This window comes from Oncorhynchus mykiss, chromosome 11 (assembly GCF_057628025.1).
Source record: "Oncorhynchus mykiss isolate SJ-2025 chromosome 11, ASM5762802v1, whole genome shotgun sequence".
Lineage (NCBI taxonomy): Eukaryota > Metazoa > Chordata > Actinopteri > Salmoniformes > Salmonidae > Oncorhynchus > Oncorhynchus mykiss.
The window spans coordinates 68,122,456-68,149,852 of record NC_143032.1 but is presented as its reverse complement, the minus strand read 5'-3'; the positions used below and the strand labels follow the sequence as shown (position 1 = coordinate 68,149,852).

The 27,397-nt window shown below is 42.8% G+C and overlaps 1 protein-coding gene and 1 long non-coding RNA gene across 2 annotated transcripts; one reads left to right on the top strand and one right to left on the bottom strand.

Annotated features, from left to right (window-relative positions):
- Nucleotides 1-24,563, bottom strand: LOC110536258 (uncharacterized). The gene is made up of 2 exons (XR_016484664.1): nt 24,288-24,563; nt 1-385 (listed from the first exon to the last, which is right to left on the bottom strand). It is a non-coding gene; the product is annotated as an uncharacterized LOC110536258 (long non-coding RNA).
- LOC110536257 (zinc finger protein 703) lies at nt 22,493-27,397 on the top strand. The gene is made up of 2 exons (XM_021621941.3): nt 22,493-24,588; nt 25,385-27,397. Exons 1-2 carry the CDS (start codon nt 24,337-24,339, stop codon nt 26,870-26,872), a joined length of 1,740 nt encoding a protein of 579 aa, XP_021477616.2. The 5' UTR covers nt 22,493-24,336; the 3' UTR covers nt 26,873-27,397.

Below are 27,397 nucleotides of genomic sequence, written 5' to 3'. Positions count from 1 at the left end.
TAAAGGACAACTCTATTTATTCCGGGAAAAAGTAGGTCACGCCAAAACACCAGGCGCATACAATGACCGGCCCAAAAACAGGACACAAACAGTCCGGAGAAATACAGAAAATATCACATCCACACAACGAACAGAGAAACAAGCCCGCACAAAAGCCGTCGGGGTTACTGGGTTTAAATAGCCCACAATCACAACCTAAACACAAAACAGGTGCAACTAATCAGACACAACTAAATGAAACAGAAAAGGGGGGATCGGTGGCAGCTAGTAGGCTGGCGACGACAACCGCCACCCGAACAGGAAGAGGCACCATCTTCGGCGGGATTCGTGACAGTATGTTGAAGATGTTGGGGTTCAAGCTGCATCCCTCTCTCACCACATGGCCCTGAGGAAAGAAACGTGTGTGTTTTTTGTCAATTTTAATCGCACACCTGTTGTTTGTGTACATGGATTTTATAATGTGGTATGTTTTCCCCCAACACCACTTTCTGTCACTTTGTATAGCAGACCCTCATGCCAAAATTAGTCAAAAGCATTTTGAAATCAACAAAGTATGAGAAGACTTTGCATTTGTTTTGGTTTGTTTGTTTGTCAATTAGGGGCAGCAGATAGCCTTGTGGTTAGAGCGTTGGACCAGTAACCGAAAAATTGCAAGATCGAATCCCTGAGCTGGCAAGGTACAAATCTGTCATTCTGCCCCTGAACAAGGGAGTTAACACACTGTTCCTAGGCCGTCATTGAAAATAAGAATTAGTTTTTAACTGACTTACCTAGTTAAATAAAGATAAAATAAAAAAATAAGTTGTGCAGGGTGAATACGTGGTCTGTTGTATGGTAATTTGGTAAAAAGCCAATTTGACATTTGCTCAGTAAATTGTTTTCACTGAGGGAATGTACGAGTCTGCTGTTAAGGCAGAGGATTTTCCCAAGGTTGCTGTTGACGCGCATATCCCACGGTTGTTAATGGGGTGTAATGTGGTAAAATCTCTCTCTCTCTCTCCGCAACAAATTACATTGACTGACAGCTCCAATCATTCCACAGTATTTGCTCGGCAAGTTCAGATGTGAGTGACACACAACTAATGGGAGGAGGGTGTCAGTAGAGGAAGACAAGAAATTAAACAGAAAACAAAATCCTCCCTGTATGACACCCTCCCCCTTGTCCCCCTCCTCCTCACCCGGTTCCCTCCCTTCCGTCATCTTTCTTTCTGCCATTCCATTTCCACCAAATCCTTTTTGATAGCACATCACTGGGCCCGACAAATGGCAGATAATCCTTCACAAGTTTATCACTAACCCCCTTTTTTAAAATGTTGTCTCCCTGCACATATGCCTGCCTTGCTTGCTGACACAATCTGCCAACCGGTGCAAGCCAGGTTTTCCGGATCACACATCAAAAAGCAGCAGAGACTCCCCAGCACAGCACAGTGAAGGGATGTCATGATAACACGCAGCACTCCACTGTGTTATGGAGGCTCAGTGTGCTTCAACTCTACAAGAAAATGTCAATTCTAAGCCGCACCATTCTCATTTAGACCATTCATGTTTAATGGTTTTCATTGCAAAATGAAGAGCAGTGATTTAAGAGAATTAAATAAAATGGAAATAAGAAAGTCATTTTTGTGTCCCAATAAAGAAGAACTCATTGCTGGAACTACATAATAATTTATCATAACTCCAAAGGAAATAAAATACACACATTATTCATCACAATGGGGAAATATTCCACATACAATTCGATATTCCAGTAAAGAGACGCCTGAAGTGACTGAGGTTGACGACAAATACCAGCAGTGAGAAACTCTAAGGAAAGGAATGAACTCTGTGAGTTAGTCTGTGCTGCTTCTAAAGTGCCTAAACAAGTAATAGATTGGCCTAAGGGATGAAGTTCATGCAGCAGAGGAAGATAAAGAGACCGCCTCACTTGATTACAGTATTTTCAGTTCTCTCTCTTTCCTAAACTTGATCTGATGAAGACTTAAATCCTCCTCTTGTTTTATTTAGTGCTCAATAAAGGAGCAGCCAGACACCAGGAGAAGTCATCCATCCTGTGCAGCATTTCTCCATCTCAAATGGCACCCTATTCCCTATTTAGTGCACTACTTTAACCAGGGTCCATAGGGCTCTGGTCAAAATTAGTATTCTATATAAGGAGTAGGGTGTCATTTGAGACCCAGGCATGCAATACCTCCATTCCTCTCCCTTAGGTCAAACTGCCAGTAAATCTCTCTTTACAAAACCAGTCCATTCAGCCTGCCAGCCTGCACAGATACATGTCCACCACAGCACCCTCCCCGGCTCCTTTTCAACACATTTTCCTAGGAGACACGGGGATATTACAAAGATAAAGCAGTGAGATATGAGGAGAGATAGAAGGGCAGAAGCGGGAAGAATGAGGAGGGGAAAGTGGAGTTGTGGGTGAGGGACAGAAGTTAAACATTTATGCTGTAAAATAAAAGAGAGAGAGCAAAAGCAGAGAAAATAGAGAAGAGTGATTGTTTCTGGTACTTTGTTGGACTGATTGAGAGTAGAGTGAACGGTGGAGGTGTAAAGTACAAACAGAGGAATGACGAATGAGAGACAGATGGAGGGAGGAAAGGATGAGGCCTGAAGTATTCCCTCATGAGCCTGAAGAAAGAAGTGAGCGATAGCTAGGGAGGCCTGCAGAGCCTCCCTCGCCTCCATACATGGTGAATGCTCTCTCTTTTTTTCCAACCCTCTGTGTTGGTATGAGTGAGTGTGAGAGAGAGACTGAGACTATTGGACTAAGGAAATTTGATTTATGTCTTGGAACTTTGATCTCCTAAAAGGCTTGAGGATTTACACAACAATAATTCTTCTCGACACCAGCTGAAATAAATGATGTGCCGGTGGCAAGAGTCCAGAATAGGTTTTAATAGACTGACCAGTGCTGCAAGAGAGTGAGTGAGAGAAATGAGGGAGACAGAGAGAGAGAGAGATGGGGGAGGGGATAAAGAGGGAGAGGGGGGGGGGGGAGAAAGAGTGAGACAGAGAGAGGGGGAGCAAGAGAGTGAGAGACAGAGAGAAAGCGACAAAGAGAGGGGGAGTGAGAGAGAGAGAAATAAAGAGACAGAGAGAGCAAGAGTGAGAGACAGAGAGAAAGAGAGATAGAGAGGTCTCAGACGGAATCCCCAGGGAGCCTTGATTTACAACAGATAATGAAAAAAACACCAAGGACACCGACCATAAGCAACTCCATAAGAAAAGAGTAATAGTCTGTGTTTTCCCATCATATCTAGTATAATCGACAATAATGAAATCAGCCTAGCCATCTCCAGGCTCACAGAGAGAGACACACGTTACTTACACCTGGTTTATAGCAGGACTGGAATAGGTCACACAGTGGAAGCACAAATAGTTATAGCATGCTTCATAAGCTCAAAGCTCTCATAAAAGTAACAAAGTACACACCACAGAAGAAAAGAGAGAGAGAGAGAGAGAGAGGGAGAGAGAGAGGGAGAGACGGAGAGATGAACAGAGTTTCTCAGAACAAGGAGATATATACTGAAGTAGCTACACAAAGACAAGAAGGAATAGTTCATCTCCACACACACACACACATGGTACCTTTTCATTTTCTTATTTTCATCTTCACCAAAGGGATGGGCTGTCAGTCCAATAATTTGACTCTCTGAACAGCTCTGAAAAAAGGCCCCAAATTTGCCAGAGCCATAAGTCCACTCTGCCCTCTCCCTCCCTCTCACTTCCTTCTCTCGCTCTTCCCTCCTGCCCTCTCACTTTCCTTTTCTCACTTCCTTTCTCCCTCCTGCCCTCTCACTTTCCTTCTCTCGCTTTCTCTCTCCCTCCTGCCCTCTCTCCTGCCCTCTCGCTTTCCCTCTCCCTCCTACCCTCTCGCTTCCTTCTCTCACTCTCTCTCTCCCACCTGCCCTCTCGCTTTCCCTCTCCCTCCTGCCCTCTCGCTTTCCCTCTCCCTCCTGCCCTCTCTCTATCTCTCTCTCTCTCCCTTTCCTTCTCTCTCTCTCTCTCTCCCTTGCTTTCCTTCTCTCTCTCTTGCTTTCCTTCTCTCTCTCTCTCTCTCTTGCTTTCCTTCTCTCTCTCTCTCTTGCTTTCCTTCTCTCTCTCTTGCTTTCCTTCTCTCTCTTGCTTTCCTTCTCTCTCTTTCTCCTGCTTTCCTTCTCTCTCTCTTGCTTTCCTTCTCTGTCTCTTGCTTTCCTTCTCTCTCTCTCTCTTGCTTTCCTTCTCTCTCTCTCTCTCTCTCGTCGGAGTGCATGCTGGGAGTGAGTCGTCAAGCAGGGGTGATTGTGAGAGCGAATGGAATTTATTTTCACTCTATTGGGTTTTGGTATGTACATATCCGGCGATATTGATTAGTTTAGTTGTTTTAAGGGTATATTGTTTAACTATCACTAAGCACGTATAGGGGTGGTGGGATCTTTGAGGTTGGTTTTTCGCGAGGGCACAACCAGCGGGTGGGGCTGGTTGCAATGGCCACTCGCGGAAGTGTAGAGTTTGAAAAACTTAGTCGGAGGCATGGAGTAAAAATTCCTGCTGCGGCTGGGTAGCTTGGCTGTGGGTGCTATCATTGGGTATGATAGCATCAAATCAGCCTCAAGGATGAATAGCGCTGTAGTGATATTCTTAGATTCAATTGAAAAGGTGAATAAGATAGTTGAGAGGGGTGTTGTGTTGCGGGAGACACAGACGCCGGTATTTCCGCTTATGAATCCGGCGAAGAAAGTTATGCTTTCTAACGTGCCACCATTTGTTAGAGATTAAGTGTTAAGCGTTGCGGGAGACACAGACGCCGGTATTTCCGCTTATGAATCCGGCGAAGAAAGGTATGCTTTCTAATGTGCCACCATTTGTTAGAGATTAAGTGTTACAGCGAGAGTTATCTCGCCATGGTCAAATCGTATCTACAATAAAGAAGGTTATTTTTGGATGCAAATCTCCGTTGTTGAAACATGTCGTGTCTCATAGGAGACAAGTGCATATGATTTTAAAAAAGGAAGGAGATGAACTGAATTTAGCGTTTAGTTTTAAGATTGATGGATTTGATTATGTCTTCTATGCATCTACTGAATCAATGAAATGTTTTGGATGTGGAAGAGAGGGGCATTTGGTGCGTAGTTGTCCAGAGAATGAGCGCGCTGAGCCTGGTAGTAGCTTTAGTGCGGGTGCAACTAACGTACCACAGCGAAGGGATGAAAATACTACAGGTGTAGGGGAAGAGAGAAGGTGGGCAGATGTGGTTGGAAAAGTAGGAGAGGAAGGCATTGTAGATACGGGGGCAATTGTGGTAGATCAGAACAAAGAGGGAGGGGAAACAGTAGGTGAGATTGCGACTGCCGTCGCTGAGGTGGTGCTGGAAAATGAAATTGGAGGTCAAGAGGAGATTGAAATAACGGAAAAGGAAGCGGATGTTTTCAAAATACCGAGGAGTAAAAGGAAGAATTTAAGGGGTGGTGAAGGGTCTAATTCTAAGAGAAAGGTAGAGATGGATAAATCAGTTGAAGATGAACAGGTTGTAGAGATGGAGTTTTCTTCTGGGGAGGATAGCGAGAGTGTCACAACAATATAGTGAGATAGATGAGGTGGAAGGGAGGTATGGGATCGAGAAGATACGTCAATTTCTGAAGTTGACAAAAGGGAAGAAATATATGCAGGATTACAATGTAACTGATTTTTTCCCTGAACGTGAATTGTTTATTGAATCAGCAAAGTTTCTGATGTCAAAAATTACAGGGGGAGGTTTGAAAAGCCCTGAAATTGCTAGACTCAAGAAAGTGGTCACGAGAGTAATAAGTGATGTCAATTCTAAAGAAAATGAAAGAGTTCAGTTGCAGTTTTAACTCTGTAAAGAGATGTGGTGGCTGTATCTTCCTCTGTATTTTTTTTTTAATCCATGAGCAGTTTTAAGATCTCTTCTTTAAACGTAAATGGGGCAAGAGATGTTAAAAAAAGAGCCATGGTGTATGAGTTAATGAGGGGAAAGGGAAGTGACAATTTTTCTACATGAAACGCATAGTAATTTGGAAAATGAAGTTATGTGGCAACAGGAGTGGGGGGGGACAGTGGTGTGTAGTCATAAAAACTCAAAAAGTGGGGGTGTGGTTATCTTGTTCTCAAAAGGATTTTTGCCTTTGTCATATGAGGTTGAAGAGGTAGTTGAGGGGAGGTTATTAAAAGTTAGAGCAAGGTATGAAAACATCAATATGTGTCTGATAAATGTATATGCCCCAGTGGTGACAGTTGAGAGGGTATGTTTTTTAGAGATCCAGATTCAACAATTTTGTAATCAATACACGAGGAATGTCACCAAGGATATCACCAGATCAATGAAAGCTCTAGAGATTGAAATAGTGGAACTCGTGACGTTGGTTGAGACCACAGGAGATCGAGGCCATACTCAGGCCCTCAAGAGGAGAAATGCTGCATTGGCAGACCTGCTGGGTATCAGAGCACAGGGGGCACTGGTGAGAAGTAAATTTCAGGGAATATCTGAAATGGATGCCTCATCCAAAATTTTGCTTTGGTTTAGAGAAAAAGAATGGACAAAGAAAAATTATTAATTGTCTCAAATCAGCTGTTGGACAAGAGCTCACTAGCCCTAGTGAAATTAGAAAGAGGGCAGTAGAGTTCTATGCTGAGCTCTACAAGTGTGAGTACAAAGAGGACAAAACAGTGACACAGCAGTTCTTTGATGGGCTCCCAAAGGTGGCTGCAGAAGCTCAGGTTGAGCTTGAGCAACCATTGTCTTTGCAGGATTTATACACTGCATTAAAAGGCATGGAAAATGGAAGGGCACCAGGCATTGATGGGCTTCCCGTTGACTTTTTAAAGTCTTTTTGGGCTATGTTGGGAGAGGATTGGTTAGAAGTAGCTAATGATAGTTTAACCGGAGGGTTACTACCAATAAGCTGCAGAAGGGCTGTCCTCACCCTACTGCCCAAAAAGGGTGACCCGAGGGAGGTGAAGAACTGGAGGCCGGTGGCTTTATTGTGTACTGATTATAAGATATTGTCAAAGGCTTTGTCCAACAGGCTGAGGGAGGTGATGGGGCAAATCATACACACGGATCAGTCCTACTGTGTTCCTGGCAGGCAGATAGGGGATAGCATTTCTCTGATTCGTGATTTTTTGGACGTCTCTAGGGCTATTGGGTTGGATGCTGGTCTAATTTCAATTGATCAGGAAAAGGCATTTGACCGAGTTGAACATCAATATTTATGGCACACGTTTGAGGGTTTTGGGTTCAGCTCTGGTTTTATTGCCATGATAAAGGTGATATATGGTGACATTGAAAGTGTATTGAAAGTTAACGGTGGTTTGAGTGCTCCTTTTAAAGTGTGTAGAGGTATTAGGCAGGGATGTTCTATGTCAGGGATGTTATATGCTATTGCTATAGAGCCACTACTAAATAGCATTAGAAGTCGCATTGCAGGGGTGTGCCTTTCAGAGGATATTCCTCCTATTCGTCTTTCAGCCTATGCTGATGATGTAGTTGTGCTAGTGAAAAATCAAGCGGAGGTGGATAGCTTGAGTCTACTGGTTGATCGTTTTAGGGGAATATCCTCTGCAAAGGTAAATTGGGAAAAGAGTTGTGCTTTACAGATTGGAGAATGGTCTGGAGGGATCATGGCATTGCCAGGGGGGCTAGAATGGTGTAAGGGAGGTTTTAAGTATCTTGGAGTGTACCTAGGAGATGAGGGGACTATGGAAAAAAATTAGAGTGGGGTGGTTGAAATGGTGGAAGGGAGGATGAGGAGATGGCGTTGGTTACTATCTCGTATGTCATATAGGGGGCGCACTATTATAGTTAACAATTTGATTGCCTCTGCACTGTGGCATCGGTTGTCAGTTTTAGAACCACCATCTGGCCTTCTGGCTAAGATACAGGCAATTATTGTGGATTTCTTTTGGGATAAATATCACTGGGTTCCACAAAGTGTTTTGTATTTGTCAAAAGAGGAGGGGGGACAAGGTCTTGTACATCTTGCTAGTAGGGCTGCTGCTTTCCGGTTTCAGTTTATTCAAAGGTTGCTTTATGGACCGGAAAATGTGGTGTGGAGAGGGGTGGCAGGTCTTATATTACAGCGGGTTGGAGGATTAGGTTTAAAGAAGGCTTTATTTCTGGTTGATAGTAGCCAGATTTCTAGGGAGGGAGTACCTCCGTTTTACAGAGGCCTTCTCAGAGTGTGGAGCATAATGAAGGTGTCCAGACGAACTTCAGCGGAGTCAGTGCATTGGCTGTTGGAGGAACCTCTGGTGTATGGGGCAAGACTGGATTGTACAACTACAGCTGTTCCACATTTCTCCAAGATTCTGGTGAAGGGGAAAATCATCACCTTAAGACAGTTAATGGCCATGGCTGGGCCCGCCTTAATGGATGGAAGACGGGTGGCAGAACATTTGGGGATGAGGTCGGAAAGGATTGTCGGACAAATGCTGGGGAGCTGTAGGAAGGCTCTGTCAGCGGAATAAAGGGGTATGCTTAGTAGCCACAAGAAGAAGGTGCAAGATGAAGATGTCTCATTTCCAAAACTAGGGATTACACCAAATATCCCAGAGTCAGAAAGAAAGGCGTTATTGCTGGATTTGAGAGGGTTGGAGGAGGTGGGTTTGGATGAGGTGAATGGGAAGGAATTGTATAGGGGTGTGTCAAGGTGTTGAATAAAGATAAATTGAAAAATAGAAAAGATACTCCATGGAGGGTAAAATTGGGCATTGATGACAAGGTAAAGCCAGCATGGAGAGCACTGTACAAGCCACCGTTACAAAAGGGTACTGGTGATATGCAATGGAGGGTTTTACATGGCATCATTGCAGTTAATGCTTTTGTATCTGTTATTAACTCAGATGTTAGAGATGGATGTCCTTTTTGTAATATAAGAGAAACCATTTTTCACTGTTTTATGGAGTGTGAGAGGATAAAACCTCTATTGGAAATGCTGGAATCTTTGTTTAAAGCTGTAGGGGAGTTTTTCAATAACACTGTTTTTATTTTGGGGTTTCAATATAGTAAACAACAGAAAAGAAAATGTCAAATGTTAAATTTTATTTTGGGACAAGCTAAGATGTCAATTTTTCTGAGTAGGAAACAAGATAGAAACGGGATATGGGCAGGATGTAAGATGTGTTTTTAAAGGTTTAGTGAAAGCAAGAATAAAAGTAGATTTTGAGTTTTTTCAGCTGTAAAAGATCTCCTATTATTTGAGGAGTATTGGGCCTACGAAGGAGCGCTTTGTTTTGTAGAGGAGGGGAAATTATTTTTTGCTGCTGAAATAAGTTGAATGTATATGTTATGTATTTATTTTTGTTTAGGAATTACATTTATTGTTTCATTTCTGAAAAGGCAGTGTGTCATTATTTATGTTAAGACTTAAAAACTCAAACTCAAACTCTCTCTCTCTCTTGCTTTCCTTCTCTCTCTCTCTCTCTCTCTCGCTTTCCTTCTCTCTCTCTCTTGCTTTCCTTCTCTCTCTCTCTCTCTCTCTTGCTTAACTTCTCTCTCTCTCTCTCTCTCTCTCTCGCTTTCCTTCTCTCTCTCTCTCTCTCTCTCTTTCTCTCTCTCTCGCTCTCCACTGTGACAGCTGGTTGTACTCAGTATTGGGTCTAACGTGGTACTTTGAAATAGCAATCAATGCCTTTATACTGCAGGGAGGGCTTGTAAAAGTGTCATTGAGAGGAATATACAACGCCATATTTCACCCGGTTTTTCTATTTATAAATGCTGATTTACGGCTGCAGAAATGTGTACCCATTAAAGATGATATGATGTATTTTCAGCCTCGTTCTGAAACGCATGAATCTCTCTCTCTCTCTCTCTCTCTCTCTCTCTCTCTCTCTGTGTGTGTCCTTGTATTCTGTGTAGCTTAGGAGGCACCGGTATTGTAACCTTCTGGTAGGCCCTGCAGAAGCAGCTTGCTCTCTCTCCTTGCAACTAAATAACCCTTTATTACCCCAAACTTAGCCAAGTTATTGGGGTGCTGTGCACATGCACTGAGCTGGGGAAGGAAGGACAAAACATATCAACTGGATAAAAAATGGAGATGGAAGAACACAAAAAAGAGAGATGAAGTGGAGAATCAGACAGCAGAGATGTGGGGGGGAAATGATACAGCTACATATCCTCCCAGTAATCAATACAAGTATTGATTGCTATAGCAGAGCTGTTGGTGTTGTGTTATGTTATGTGGAGGCCTCACATATGAAGGCTGATGTTGGAATCTCCTCTCTCACACACACAGACCCCCCCCCCCCCCCCCCCCCCCCTCAACTCCTCTCTGTCTGTCTGTGGAGCGAGGATTAATGGTTGGACTGCAGCAGTAGCCGGGGTCAGCAGGGGAAATATTTCATAAGTGTCAGCTTGGCCCACAGCCATTAACTCAGAGTTACAAATGAGAATGCACATGCACGCTCCAATGACAAACAGCCGGATGCATGGGAGTTTCTGGGGCACACATGGCCGTAGAGGGGGGTTAAGGTGATGTATAGGACTCCTTCACTTTCATGTATTCATCTCCAGTCTAAATTACAGCCGGGCCCACTATGAATTACAGCCGGGCCCACTATGAATTACAGCCGGGCCCACTATGAATTACAGCCGGGCCCACAATGAATTACAGCCGGGCCCACTATGAATTACAGCCGGGCCCACTATGAATTACAGCCGGGCCCACTATGAATTACAGCCGGGCCCACTATGAATTACAGCCGGGCCCACTATGAATTACAGCCGGGCCCACTATGAATTACAGCCGGGCCCACTATGAATTACAGCCGGGCCCACTATGAATTACAGCCGGGCCCACTATGAATTACAGCCGGGCCTCCATGATTCTTAAATGGAAGAAGTTTGGAAAGCATATTTTTATTGTTTTGCTTTTTAAGCAAATTGCTTCCTTAAAGTAACAAATTAATTATAGTGACTAGTGGCAAAATTAAATGTAATTGTGAATCTTCAATGATTGTCCATCTGGATCTGTTCATACAGTGCATTCGGAAAGTATTCAGACCCCTTCCCTTTTTCCACATTTTGTTACGTTACAGCCTCATTTAAAATGGATTAAATCAAAAATTTTCCTCATCAATTTACACACAACACCCCATAATAACAAAGTGAAAACAGTTTGTTTATGTTTGCAAATGTATAAAAAAAAAAAAAACAGAAATACCTTATTTACATAAGTATTCAAACCTTTTGCTATGAGACTCGAAATTGAACTGGTGGATCCTGTTTCCATTGATCATCCTTGAGATGTTTCTACAACTAGATTGGAGTCCACCTGTGGTCAATTCAATTGATTGGACATGATTTGGAAAGGCACACACCTGTCTGTTTAAGGTCCCACAGCAAAAACCTAGCCACGAGGTTGAAGAAATTGCCCGTAGAGCTCCGAGACAGGATTGTGTCGAGGCACAGATATGGGGAAGGGTACAAAAAACATCTGCAGCATTGAAGGTCCCCAAGAACACAGTGGCCTCCATCATTCTTGAATGGAAGAAGTTTAGAACCACCAAGACTCTTCCTAGAGCTGGCCGCCCGGCCAAACTGAGCAATCGGGGGAGAAGGGTCTTGGTCAGTGAGGTGACCAAGAACCCGATGGTCACTCTGACAGAGCTCCAGAGTTCCTCAGTGGAGATGGGAGAACCTTCCAGAAGGACAGCCATCTCTGCAGCACTCCATCAATTAGGCATTTATGGTGGCGTGGCCAGACGGAAACTACTCCTCAGTAAAAGGCACATTACAGCCCGCTTGGAGTTTGCCAAAAGGCACATAAAGGACTTTCACACCACAAGAAACAAGATTCTGTGGTTAGGTGAAACCAAGATTGAACTCCTGAATGCCAAGTATCATGTCTGGAGGAAACCTGGCACCATCCATACGGTGAAGCATGGTGGTGGCAGCATCATGCTCAGGGGATGTTTTTCAGCAGCAGGAACTTTGAGACTAGTCAGGATCGAGGGAAAGATGAACGGAGCAAAGTACAGAGAGATCCTTGATGAAACCTGCTCCAGAGCGCACAGGACCTCAGACTGGGGCGAAGGTTCACCTTCCAACAGGACAACAACCGCAAGCACAAAGCCAAGACAACGCAGGAGTGGCTTCGGGACAAGTCTCTGAATGTCCTTGAGTGGCCCAGCCAGAGCCTGGACTGTTCTGATCGAACATCTCTGGAGAGACCTGAAAATAGCTGTGCAGTGGCGTCCAACCTGACAGGGCTTGAGAGAATCTGCAGAGAAGAATGGGAAAAACTCCCCAAGTACAGGTGTGCCAAGCTTGTAGGATCATACCCAAGAAGATTCGAAGCTGTAATCGCTAACAAATGTGCTTCAACAAAGTACTTAGTAAAGGGCCTGAATACTTATGCAAATGTGATATTTCCGTTTTTTATTGGGTATTGTGTGTAGATTGTTGAGGGAAAAAAAACATTTTAATCCATTTTAGATTGTAACATAAAAAAATGTGGAAAAATCCACTGCAGAACAAATCTAGTGCTTTTTAGACTTTTTTTAGACTTTTTAGACGTTTCAGAGAAAATGACAGATCTATACAGTGCCTTGCGAAAGTATTCGGCCCCCTTGAACTTTGCGACCTTTTGCCACATTTCAGGCTTCAAACATAAAGATATAAAACTGTATTTTTTTGTGAAGAATCAACAACAAGAGGGACACAATCATGAAGTGGAACAACATTTATTGGATATTTCAAACTTTTTTAACAAATCAAAAACTGAAAAATTGGGCGTGCAAAATTATTCAGCCCCCTTAAGTTAATACTTTGTAGTGCCACCTTTTGCTGCGATTAAGTAAGTCGCTTGGGGTATGTCTCTATCAGTTTTGCACATATTGGGGCTTTTCAATTATATCACGTGTGTGGGGGTGTGACGTTGATAACTTAATCTTCCTGGTTCTTTAAAAAAATGGTGTTGTCAAAATTAGCACATTTGATGGACATTTTAAAAGAAGTGTGTGCAACTACTAATTATAATTTTTGTGAGTTTGATTTTCAAATTGTTTCTAGTAAGTGAATATCTCAGGAAAAGTTCAAAAAAAAATGTCACCTTAAATTAGATACAAGGTTATCAAGAAATGTCCCTTAGTGGAAACCTCGATACAGCAACTATATTTTTCATCTACTGGACCCATTGACTGTAATGTTTGTTCATATTTACATCCTAATGACCAATACAGAGGACAATTTTGCACTTACTTTAAAATATAAATAACTCTATATTTTTCACATTTTCTTCTAGGTGACATGTTTTTATTCTCAACCCAAACACTTATGTTATATATCTGTTTCCTCAGGAGGATATGGAATGAATTTGTAAAATTTTTATTCCATCCCGGGATTTCACTGTGGCAGTCATGGCCCAGGGTTGGAAAGCAACACGCTAGGAGATTAATTAATGGGGGGGCGGTCCAGTGCAATAACCGTTTGTTTGATGTAACAAGACTGATTTACTTACACATTGATAGGCTTTTAATTGAGCGGCTCCATCCTTCGTCACATGAAAGGCTGGGCGATCGACAAGGCCCCCTCTCACTCCGGATCTCGATAACTGACAGGTACAGTGCCTTGCGAAAGTATTCGGCCCCCTTGAACTTTGCGACCTTTTGCCACATTTCAGGCTTCAAACATAAAGATATAAAACTGTATTTTTTTGTGAAGAATCAACAACAAGTGGGACACAATCATGAAGTGGAACGACATTTATTGGATATTTCAAACTTTTTTAACAAATCAAAAACTGAAAAATTGGGCGTGCAAAATTATTCAGCCCCCTTAAGTTAATACTTTGTAGTGCCACCTTTTGCTGCGATTAAGTAAGTCGCTTGGGGTATGTCTCTATCAGTTTTGCACATTGAGAGACTGACATTTTTTCCCATTCCTCCTTGCAAAACAGCTCGAGCTCAGTGAGGTTGGATGGAGAGCATTTGTGAACAGCAGTTTTCAGTTCTTTCCACAGATTCTCGATTGGATTCAGGTCTGGACTTTGACTTGGCCATTCTAACACCTGGATATGTTTATTTTTGAACCATTCCATTGTAGATTTTGCTTTATGTTTTGGATCATTGTCTTGTTGGAAGACAAATCTCAGTCCCAGTCTCAGGTCTTTTGCAGACTCCATCAGGTTTTCTTCCAGAATGGTCCTGTATTTGGCTCCATCCATCTTCCCATCAATTTTAACCATCTTCCCTGTCCCTGCTGAAGAAAAGCAGGCCCAAACTATGATGCTGCCACCACCATGTTTGACAGTGAGGATGGTGTGTTCAGCTGTGTTGCTTTTACGCCAAACATAACGTTTTGCGTTGTTGCCAAAAAGTTCAATTTTGGTTTCATCTGACCAGAGCACCTTCTTCCACATGTTTGGTGTGTCTCCCAGGTGGCTTGTGGCAAACTTTAAACGACACTTTTTATGGATATCTTTAAGAAATGTCTTTCTTCTTGCCACTCTTCCATAAAGGCCAGATTTGTGCAATATACAACTGATTGTTGTCCTATGGACAGTCTCCCACCTCAGCTGTAGATCTCTGCAGTTCATCCAGAGTGATCATGGGCCTCTTGGCTGCATCTCTGATCAGTCTTCTCCTTGTATGAGCTGAAAGTTTAGAGGGACGGCCAGGTCTTGGTAGATTTGCAGTGGTCTGATACTCCTTCCATTTCAATATTATCGCTTGCACAGTGCTCCTTGGGATGTTTAAAGCTTGGGAAATCTTTTTGTATCCAAATCCGGCTTTAAACTTCTTCACAACAGTATCTCGGACCTGCCTGGTGTGTTCCTTGTTCTTCATGATGCTCTCTGCGCTTTTAACGGACCTCTGAGACTATCACAGTGCAGGTGCATTTATACGGAGACTTGATTACACACAGGTGGATTGTATTTATCATCATTAGTCATTTAGGTCAACATTAGATCATTCAGAGATCCTCACTGAACTTCAGGAGAGAGTTTGCTGCACTGAAAGTAAAGGGGCTGAATAATTTTGCACGCCCAATTTTTCAGTTTTTGATTTGTTAAAAAAGTTTGAAATATCCAATAAATGTCGTTCCACTTCATGATTGTGTCCCACTTGTTGTTGATTCTTCACAAAAAAATACAGTTTTATATCTTTATGTTTGAAGCCTGAAATGTGGCAAAAGGTCGCAAATTTCAAGGGGGCCGAATACTTTCGCAAGGCACTGTAACTCTGTGATGACTGAACTTTTCCCTTCCTTCTCCCACGAACACGACGATGATGCAGGAATTGCATGAAAGAAAACAAAATGTGCGGGATTCGTTATGCCTTGTTAATTTGTGGAATTTCTTTCCTTAATGCATTTGAGCCAATCAGTTGTGTTGTGACAAGGTAGCGGTGGTATACAGAAAATAGTCCTATTTGGTAAAAGACCAAGTCCATATTATGGCAAGAACAGATCAAATAAGCAAAGAGAAACAACAGTCCATCATTATTTAAAGACATGAAGGTCAGTCAATACAGAACATTTCAAGAACTTTGAAAGTTTCTCCAAGTGCAGTCTCAAAAACCATCAAGCGCTATGATGAAACTGGCTCTCATGAGGACTGCCACAGGAAAGGAAGACAGTTCCCTCTGCTGCAGAGGATAAGTTCATTAGAGTTACCAGCCTCAGAAATTTCAGCCCAAATAAATGCTTCACAGAGTTCAAGTAACAGACACATCTCAACATCAACTATTAAGAGGAGACTGAGTGAATCAGGCCTTCATGGTAAAATGGTTGTAAAGAAACCACTACTAAAGGACACCAATAATAAAAAGAGACTTGCTTGGGCCAAGAAACACGAGCAATGGACATTAGACTGGTGAATATCTGTCTTTTGGTCTGATCAGTCCAGGTTTGATATTTTTGGTTCTAACCACTGTGAATTTGTGAGAGGCAGAGTAGGTTAACGGATGATTTCTGCATGTTTGGTTCCCACCGTGAAGCATGGAGGAGGTATGATGGTGTGGGGGTGCTTTGCTGGGACATTTATTTAGAATTCAAGGCACACTTAACCAGCATGGCTACCACAACATTTTGCAGCGATACGTCATCCCATTTGGTTTGCGCTTAGTGGGAGCGCAAAGGAGAGTCATGGAGTTCTGCATTAGATGACCTGGCCTCCACAATCACCCAACCTTTTTTTTATTTGTATTTATTTTATTTAATCTTTTATTTAACCAGGTAAGTCAGTTAAGAACATATTCTTATTCATAATGACAGCCTACCAAAAGGCCTTCTGTGGGGACAGGGGCTGGGATTTTTAAAAATACAAAAACAAATATAGGACAAAACACACATCACAACAAGAGAGACACCACAACATTACATAAAGAGAGACATAAGAAAACAACATAGCATGGTTGCAGCACATGACAATACAGGATAGTAGAAATACAACATGACAACAACATGGTAGCAACACATGGCAGCAGCACAACATGGAAGCAATGATGTGATGGTTTGGGATGAGTTGGACCGCAGGGTGAAGGAAAAGCAGCCAACAAGTGCTCAGCATGTGTGGGAACTCCTTTAAAAGACTGTTGGAAAAGCATTCCACATGAAGCCGGTTGAGAGAATGCCATGTATGCAAACTTTCATCAAGACAAAGGGTGGCTACTTTGAATAATATAAAATAGAAAATATATTTGGATTTGTGTAACACTTTTTTGGTTACTACATGATTCCATATGTATTATTTCATAGTTTTGATGTCTTCACTATTTCTGTACAAAGTAAAAAATAGTAAAAAAAAATAAAGAAAACCCTTGAATGAGTAGGTGTGTCCAAACTTTTGACTGGTACTGTATGCATCATAACACAACTATGGCTACATTACTACTACCACTATTTGAGTGGGCGAAAAGTCTAACTATTTCTAAAGTTTGCAATACATTTTTATCTAGGGTTAGGCTGTGGCTGTTCATTGAGGCATGTATTTTAGCATCTGATGATGGATGAATAGCACAATAAATAGCACAATAATAATGCTTGCAGCCTGTTAGTTATTAGTATTTATTCTGCATATCCTATTCATTATTTTGATCTAATAGGAAAATACTGGAAGGATCAATAAAGATATACACACTGTGTTTGTGTGTGTGTTTGTGTTTGTGTGTTTGTGTTTGTGTGTGTGTGTGTGTGTGTGTGTGTGTGTGTGTGTGTGTGTGTGTGTGTGTGTGTGTGTGTGTGTGTGTGTGTGTGTGTGTGTGTGTGTTAGTGTCCTTAGTGTAACAGAGAGGATAGAGTAGGATGATGAAGATATTTTGAGTCTGTGACTGAGTCTGAGGACAGTAAGCAGCAGTGAGTTTAGCAAGTGTGAGCCCAACTTGCACACAACGTTCTGAGAACCATATGTTTCTTAGAGTTTGAGTGTGGTTGTCCTATGGTTATTTTGCATTCAACCTTCCCACAACATTCTGGGAATTGTGCAAGACACCCAGCTAGCAGCACATAACATTCTAGGAATGTTTCTTAGGTAGGAATTTCATTTAGTATTTAGTAAGGTTCTAAGAATTTTATTTAACATATACATTCCTTTCTCGGCATCAACAAAACTCTATCCTGTTTTCAGGTTTTTTGGTAGCGCCCACTAATTGGTCACACCTGAACTTAATTTGTCCTTGTTATGAGCCGATGTACGAAGGGCTATATAAATAAATGTGATTTTGATTTGATTTATTTCCTTTGAAATATGATCTGTTTGACTAGACTAAAATTAATAGCTTTGTATAAGTAAAAAAAAAACATGGCATTCTAGCTCCATCCTGGTGGCACAGTGTATTATTTCCATGGATAGAGAACAGAAGATAATAGGTTTGAAGCTCACTGAGGCCGTGCCACTATAATAAATACATGTGTTTGCATGATTAATGGCTAAGCAATTGTGCTTGGAGTTTAAAACAGTTAACCAAAGCTAGCAGTGTTATTGCAATTCTTATTGAATTTTTTTTCTTAAAACGTTATTTAATTACTTTCAAATAACCAATATTTTCCGTTCTCAGAACATTTATAAAACCTCCCAGGAAAACTTTCAGGGAACCATAGTAAAATGTTCTCAGAATCTCCTTGCAAACAAAAATGTATGTTCCCAGAACAGGTAAAATGTTCACTTCCATTCTCAGAACGATAAAAAAATTTGCACACCCATTTGGAAACCAAAAACATATGTTCCCACAACTTCCAAGGAATCAAATGTGGTAGCTGGGAGGAATGTGCAGGAGATTTCATTTTCACCAAGTATGCGCACCAGATGGCACCCTATTCTCTATAGTGCATTACTTTTGACCACGGCACTGTATAGAGAATGGTGTGCCATTTGGGATGCAAAGCCAAGTGCTGTGAATGCCTCGGTTGTACTTCTATCAAATGCCCTCTCTGGACCATTGCAAAAACACCTTTTGATGTCAGCTGAAATTTCACACAACAATGTAGGACAACCTGATTTGAGTCAGACGGGGTCTGGAAGTCCGTCAGTTAGTCTGTTCTCCCTGGTTCTTCACCCACTATTCCTGTTTTTTTCTCCATGTGGAACACAATAGATACATTATATTGTACCAGAAATATGTAAATATCCCACTTCTTATTGTGCATGTGTGCGTGTTGCTCTGAGTGTGTGTGTGAGAGAGAGAGTGTCTGTGAGAGAACCCTATATGTAGATACTGATGTTTTAAACCAGAACCAATCAAAATCCTTATTTTTAAACGATTTGTCCAGTGTGGAATGTTGCCTACTTTGCTCCTTTTCTTTTAAGAGGTTGAGGCCTAAATGTAATGTCTGCTACACCCTATGAAAGTCTTATTCACCCTGGAGAACACAGACAGGGCTAGAGCAGCAAAGCTCCAGCCTCAGGCCTGTATTCCATTCCACACACCCCATAAGTCACACACAGATAATTAAATTGGAGTTATTTACATTCATTTCTCCTCCACTACCCCTCAGACCGTTTACCATTCTCCTCTCTGTGCCTGCAGCTTACAGTAGATGCATCCCAAATGACACACTATTCCGTACTTAGTGCACTGCTTTTGACCAGAGCCCATATGTGAGGGGTATTGACATGTTGAATGCATTGAGCTGTCTGTTTGAACTACTGGCACACAGCTTGGACACTCATGCATACCCCACAAGACATGCCAGCAAAGGTCTCTTCACAGTCCCCAAGTCAACAACAGACTATGGGAGGAGCACAGTACTACATAGAGCCATGACTACAGGGAAATCTATTCCACATCAAGTAACTGATGCAAGCACTAAAATGAATGCAAAAAAGTGTATACAAATATACAGTGCCTTGCGAAAGTATTCGGCCCCCTTGAAATTTGTGACCTTTTGCCACATTTCAGGCTTCAAACATAAAGATATAAAACTGTATTTTTTTGTGAAGAATCAACAACAAGTGGGACACAATCATGAAGTGGAACGACATTTTTTGGATATTTCAAACTTTTTTAACAAATCAAAAACTGAAAAATTGGGCGTGCAAAATTATTCAGCCCCTTTACTTTCAGTGCAGCAAACTCTCTCCAGAAGTTCAGTGAGGATCTCTGAATGATCTAATGTTGACCTAAATGACTAATGATGATAAATACAATCCACCTGTGTGTAATCAAGTCTCCGTATAAATGCACCTGCACTGTGATAGTCTCAGAGGTCCGTTAAAAGCGCAGAGAGCATCATGAAGAACAAGGAACACACCAGGCAGGTCCGAGATACTGTTGTGAAGAAGTTTAAAGCCGGATTTGGATACAAAAAGATTTCCCAAGCTTTAAACATCCCAAGGAGCACTGTGCAAGCAATAATATTGAAATGGAAGGAGTATCAGACCACTGCAAATCTACCAAGACCTGGCCGTCCCTCTAAACTTTCAGCTCATACAAGGAGAAGACTGATCAGAGATGCAGCCAAGAGGCCCATGATCACTCTGGATGAACTGCAGAGATCTACAGCTGAGGTGGGAGACTCTGTCCATAGGACAACAATCAGTCGTATATTGCACAAATCTGGCCTTTATGGAAGAGTGGCAAGAAGAAAGACATTTCTTAAAGATATCCATAAAAAGTGTTGTTTAAAGTTTGCCACAAGCCACCTGGGAGACACACCAAACATGTGGAAGAAGGTGCTCTGGTCAGATGAAACCAAAATTGAACTTTTTGGCAACAACGCAAAACGTTATGTTTGGCGTAAAAGCAACACAGCTGAACACACCATCCCCACTGTCAAACATGGTGGTGGCAGCATCATGGTTTGGGCCTGCTTTTCTTCAGCAGGGACAGGGAAGATGGTTAAAATTGATGGGAAGATGGATGGAGCCAAATACAGGACCATTCTGGAAGAAAACCTGATGGAGTCTGCAAAAGACCTGAGACTGGGACTGAGATTTGTCTTCCAACAAGACAATGATCCAAAACATAAAGCAAAATCTACAATGGAATGGTTCAAAAATAAACATATCCAGGTGTTAGAATGGCCAAGTCAAAGTCCAGACCTGAATCCAATCGAGAATCTGTGGAAAGAACTGAAAACTGCTGTTCATAAATGCTCTCCATCCAACCTCACTGAGCTCGAGCTGTTTTGCAAGGAGGAATGGGAAAAAATGTCAGTCTCTCAATGTGCAAAACTGATAGAGACATACCCCAAGCGACTTACTTAATCGCAGCAAAAGGTGACGCTACAAAGTATTAACTTAAGGGGGCTGAATAATTTTGCACGCCCAATTTTTCAGTTTTTGATTTGTTAAAAAAGTTTTAAATATCCAATAAATGTCGTTCCACTTAACGGTTCTACAGTTTTATAACTTTATGTTTGAAGCCTGAAATGTGGCAAAAGGTCGCAAAGTTCAAGGGGGCCGAATACTTTCGCAAGGCACTGTACCTTATGGAACAGCAGGGACTGTGAAGCATCACAAACATAGGCACAGACACATGTATACACACACACACACACGACAACATATGCACTATACACACGTACACATGGATTTTGTGTTGTAGATATGTGATAGTGGAGTAGGGGCCTGAGGGCACACACTTAGTGTGTGGTGAAATCTATTGTACATGTATTATACATTTTGTTCAATTGTTTAAGTGCCTTAATTTTGTTGGACCCCAGGAAGAGTAGCTGCTGTCTTGGCAGCAGCTAATAGGGATCCATAATAAATACAAATACCAATAGGGCTTTGGTCAACAGTAGTGCATAATATGGGGCCATTTGGGATGCAGACAGTAAACTACACTCAGTCAGTGGTTTCTCTCCATTTACGCTCCATTGATCGAATCAGAGGGCTATAGAAATGGACATGGTCTGAAAACCATTTGAAATATGGGCTGAACTACAACATCTTCCTTAACAACTTAACAATCACACCAGAGGTTAATTGAGAATGAACATCCTCATGTGCCTCAAACTTCATTTTACTCTTACAAGAAGTAGGTCTACAATTGACAGGATGAGAAATCCATTTACTCTAGTGATCTACATTCTGTATATCACTAAACACAAGTGAGTCAAACACCAACCTTTTCACAAATAAGGCCAGCCATTTTACATGTTAGCAGATGCTCTTATGCTTGCTCAAGGGAACATCAACAGATTTTTCCCTTAGGTCACCTCAGTGATTCCAACCAACAACCTTTCAGTTACTGGCCCAACCCTCTTAACCGCTAGGTTACCTGCCGCCCTAGGCTTCTATTACATGCCTCAGTGGGTCTGTAAATCACACGATCGAAGACAGAGGATCTCTGTGGGGTCCTCTAGCCTCCGTTGCCTAGCCGTGTAGCCCTAGCCACAGGACAGGGTGTTTTGTTAGGCTGCTGTTCTAGTAAAGACCTCTTGCTTTGATATGGCCATGCAAAGGCAAATGCTTCCAGGGCCGGCCGAAGAGATTTCTACTGCAGAGCGCCCTCTTGATGGGAAACCCACCCCTTAAATATAAACAACAGGAAATGGCCATCAGTCACCAACATGCCACAACAGCTGTAACCAGCCCAACTTCAATGCAAAACATGAAAGGAGCTGCTCCCCATTGTTTCAGCCCTCCCCTTGTTTCTTTCTCTCTCTCTCTTTGTGTCTTTTTCCTCTCTTGTCCTCCTCCAGGTCCCCCCCACCCCCTTCTTTAACCCACACACCCAAAATATACCCTTTCTCTCAACCAACTGACCCCCTTGCAAATGGAGGACTGAGTTACACGTATATCGGTGAATAACTTGCGTTATACGCATGGCACGTTTCCTCATGAAATTTCTTGAATGTTTTAGATCAGCACTAGACACTGAATAAAAATTGATTTGAAGTTATTTCTATTCTGCATGCTTTGTGGCCTAACCTACATTTGAATTGGCTTTGTGTCATGAACATTATAACCAACCTTCATCTATTTGTAAAGCTTTCATCGCATGATTGAATAAAACAAGCACACACAGACAGACGGACACATTGAAAACAAAGATCACATCACACTTAACCCCTTGTACATCTGCATTCACATGCTCTTGGATCTGGGCAGGTTATTCAAGCGTTCACTGCAGTGTGTAGGTGATAAGTGACGGCTAAGCCTAATGATGACAGGTCAAACAGCGATCCTGTTGAGTGAGGCAGAAGAAGTGACTTCATCTATCCATCCCCCAGCCAGCCAGCCAGCATCCCACTGCCTTTTCTCTTAACTAAAGATAAATGGCATTCGTCGTTATAGTCAAGGACTACTCTGCTGACAGCACCATTAATAATGGGACATGGAAAGTGTGACAGAGCTTATCAAGCTTGTAATGGGCCATTATGACACATAAGCAGCACAGAAAAAAGGCCCTTATTTATTGTTCTCTTGAGTCATTGAGTATGTCAGCTAGACTACATTTCTCTCAGTGTAATTGGTTTAAATTAACAGTGTTGTTTTGTTTAAAACAGAACAGGTATATACTCCCAGCTGTTGTTTAGGAAGATAGAACACACACAGCTGGTACAAGATGAGTTGTTCCTCATTTCAACTGGGCCTGAGATTACAAACTAGATTTATGGAGGAATAGTTGTCCTTTTTATGTTTGAAGGAGGCAAAAAAATGTTGATGTTGATGGTTGTCACATAAGTTCACATAACATGATTAATCAGTATTTGATTGGATAATATTGGTTGAATATGTTTTTGTTTTTTTGCTGTGTTACTGTCAGACAGTTGACATTGGGTTGTCATGACAGGCACCTCTAGACAAGTGTGACATTCAAATTGTTCACCTAAATGGAGACGATGACATGTATTAGATGGCCTTTTAACGGGAGGTGACATGGCATCATGTGGTTACTTGGGACAGAAATTAGAACTATCATGCCAGACATGATTTATGACCAATGGAGGAGCAGAGTAACCAGAGCATCACAGTTTCTTTATTTCAGACAGATTGTAATTGCATCTGTCAGGGCAAATTTTCAAATAATACATCCAATTCATTGCGTAATTAGATTAGTTAAATTACCTAATTGGCAATTCAGCCAGCAGTAATGCAATAAAGGCAATTAACATTCCAGAATTGTACCCAGACATGAACATAGTGCTGTTATTTCGAATTGAATGAACTAATTTACAAGGGGAATGGGTATAGGCTATATAACAAATGACATCTAAAGCAAACCATCAGCTTGTTGTGTGGCTATGAACTATCTATGGTAGAGATCGTTTTTTATTGACATAAAAAGTGACTTAAATTTCAGTTATCATAAAAGTACATGTACAAGTACAATATTATGCAATATTTAAAAACATTGCCAAGGAGAGTGTAGGGGTGTGGACACAGGCAGGCCGCGCCTCTACAAGGAGAGCCGATCCCCTTATTACGAATGCGTGAACTCGCGATTGGACAGCGGTTTCTTGCTTAAAAAATTCGCCTCCTTAGTTTGGTCTTTAGTATGTGAAATGAGCATGGTACTAGCTGTTGTGTGAAAAGAGAGAGAGTGGGACAGCGACAGGAAAGCCTGACCGTATCGTCTACGGGAATATTCTATTTACACTTGTCCATGTTTATTATTTTCTGGTGATAACTGACTACAGATGATCTTTCTGCTCCATTCCTCTTTTACAAGACGGACGGATGTAATTGTCCAATCCAGGGAAAGTATTTTGAAAGGACAGAAGATTGGGTCAAGGAATGTTGACATTTGAGAGAATTCTTCTTCTATAAAGACAATAATTTGAACTGATTCATGAGACCCGTGCTACTGTTGGTATATTTGGATTAAAACAGACCGAGTACTTATGCTTGATTATTGATTTGTGCATCATATGTTGTTTTCATAAATGTATTTCTACTTACAACAACACGTTCCCTGCCATCGCCCCAACTCTGCGCCGCCCGGATCCAGATGAACAATTCTCCCCGTGGATCTGACGCGCATTTACGCAGTCCGTCCCCTGAGTGTACCAGTAACGACCGTTGTAATTCACTCCCGAGAGGAACTAAAATACAGCTGGTTTCCGTACCTTCGCCCTCAGATCCAACACGCCAGGCTAGAAGGCTGCCTATTCGTATTCTAAAGATGTTGAGCACTCACAGTAGCATCTTGCTACACCCAGAGTATCTCCAACCCCTGACGTCCGCGCCAGTAAGCATCGAGGTAAGCAAAGCACATTTTCTAGAACTGTCGAATTCTTCGATCATCCTCGACCGTGTTAATGTTTGGAATTATTTACAAATATTTATAAATATCCCACGTAGTTTCCAAGATTACTCATGTATTAGCCTACGCATCAAATTACGCATAACATTGTAACTAATTCGTCTACATTACAATACAGTGTATATTTATTTTACCTTTCAAGTGACCCAACAAACTAGATTATGAAATTAATATTTCAAATGAGTAGCCTATTATTGAGTTATTCTTGAGTTATTGAGGTTACATAAATAGGCCAGTGTGTTGATTTGATACTCTCATATATTGTGTGTAATTGTCTGTAAAATATGTCAACAGAAATAGTTCAATCGTTTTTCCCAAATCGAACAGATGCTATTTACCCCGTGCCAACATTGCATTTTTCTCGCTTTCTCTCTTTCTGTTAAGGATTTTTTCATAGGGCAAACACAGGGAAATAAAACTTTTGGGCAGATTCATGTCTCCTTACCTCTGCGAATAGATATATATGACTCATGGGCTAAATTATTACTAACATTTACAACGCATTTTACTGCACCTTGTTTATTGGATGGACATTTTATTTGGCCTATTAAATGATACTGGCTAAAAATATATTTATAGTGGACATATTATACACTCAGAACAAAATCGAAGAAAAAAATTACAGAATAGTTACCGAATTACCATCCAATGTAAGACCAGTATAGAGTGTGACTATAGAGTACTTTAACGTGGCTGTGCTCTCATCCTGTCTCTGTTTGCGTCGCCCCCTCAGCTGGATGCTAAGAAGAGTCCTCTGGCCCTGCTGGCTCAGACCTGCTCACAGATCGGCAAACCAGACCCCCCCTCCTCATCCAAGCTGGGCTCCCTCTCCTCCATCAGCCTCAGTGACAAGGAGCCATCCGGACGCTCCTCCAGCTCTGGCTACAAGTCTGGAGACCAGCACCAGTCCCTGGAGGATAAGTCCAGCTTCAAGCCTTACAACAAGGCCGGAGGGGAATGCCGCAAGGATGGGTTGGTGACCAAGGGTGCTACAGACAAAGCTGGCTTCAGGGTGCCCAGTGGTGGATCCGGGAGCAGTGGCTCTTGCCCGTCCTTCCCCCCACACTCCACCTCTCCCAGCTCCACCTCCCCTCCCCTGCACTCCCAAGGCCAGTCCCACAGACAGACCCAGTCCCCCTCCACACAGCAGCAGACATCACACTCTCAGGCCCTGCACATAGACAGCAAGCCTGTGAGCTCGGACCAGGCCAGCTCAGACAGCAGCACAGGGAAGAAAGATTCTGATCACAGTAAGGAGAAGCTGGACGGGGCCCAGCTAGCTAACTCCAGTCACATGCGGGCTATCGCCAACTCCAGCAATGCTAGCTCCGCTAGCAGCCCGCGGCCGGAGAGCAAGGCTGACTCACAGTCCTCTCAGTCTGGGCTAGGCTCCGGACACATCGCCCCTGTCTCCCCCTTCAAACCAAGCCATTCAATCTTCCCCATGCCCCCCTCCTCCATGGGTTACCATGGCTCCATAGTGGGCGCCTATGCAGGCTACCCATCTCAGTTCATGGATCATACCAAGTCTAGTCTAGGGATGGGGATCCCAGGAAAGCACCCCAGCTCCAGCCCCCTCACTGGGGCCTCACCTCCTTCCCTCATGCAGGGTCTATGCAGGGACCCGTACTGTTTGACTTACCCCAACCACCCCCATTTAGGGGGAAGCAACTGCAATACATGTGTCCATGACCCCTCCTCTCTAAAATCAGGTTACCAAATCATGTACCCATCACACCACCTTCACTCCCTCCACCCCAGCTCTCTATCCTCCACCACCCCCACCCTGTCCCACCCACTCTATACCTACGGCTACATGCTGCAGAACGAGCCCCAGCCACACGCCTGTAACTGGGTGTCAGTAGGAGGGCCGTGTGACAAACGTTTCTCCACGTCAGAGGAGCTGCTGGCCCACCTGCGTACTCACACGGCTCTAACTGGTGGGCTGGACAGTAAGCCCCTATCTGCGTACCCCTCCTCAGCCGCCTCCTGCCACCTCCACCTTCCCCAACCCGGCAGCCCCGGCACCCTGCCCAGCTCCTTCTCCCTGCGGGGGTCACCTGGCCTGAGCCTGGCTCGCTACCACCCCTACAGCAAGGCCCACCTGCCCGGAACCCCAGGCCTGCCCATGCACTCACTGCAGGCGTCCTCGCCCTACTACTCCCCCTATGCCATCTACAGCCAGAGACTAGGCTCAGCCTCCACCCTGGGCTACCAGTGACGTCTGAGGACACAACGACAACAGAACAGGCACAAGCTGGACACCTCAAATATGCACAGTGGATGGATGGACCAGGCCCCGTCTGGACAGGAGGGGTCCTCGCCAGTCGCCAGAACAAGGGGGCCTTACCGTGCCTGCCTGGAATACCACCTGTTAGCCACAGGATTCTGAATGGCATTTCAATGGCAAGACCCAGTGGTGATGGCTGGCCAGCAGTAAAGGCCCAGAGACATTGGTGTGTGGGCCAGACACCTGCCTGGGAACAGAAAGGAGCTTGAATTTGATTGGATGAGATTGTGGGATTTCGGATTGGTTTTTGATTTTTCTTTTTTTTTTCTTTTGCTCCCTCCCAGGACTGAAAACATGTATTTATTTTTCACTTGAGCGCTTGGCATTCAAACTTGGGGGAAGTTTACTATCCAAATGAATTGTTCATAAGTATTCTAATTGGGAAAAAAATATTTTAAATATATTGTTATTATGCCTATCATACACTCTTTAAATAAAGTTTTTCACAATGGCAAA

Bases quoted from the DNA above. Each gene is read 5' to 3' on its own strand.
- LOC110536257 (XM_021621941.3), top strand. From the start codon at position 24,337: ATGAACAATTCTCCCCGTGGATCTGACGCGCATTTACGCAGTCCGTCC. The intron at 24,589-25,384 runs GTAAGCAAAGCA...TCGCCCCCTCAG, and splicing joins CCGCGCCAGTAAGCATCGAG to CTGGATGCTAAGAAGAGTCC.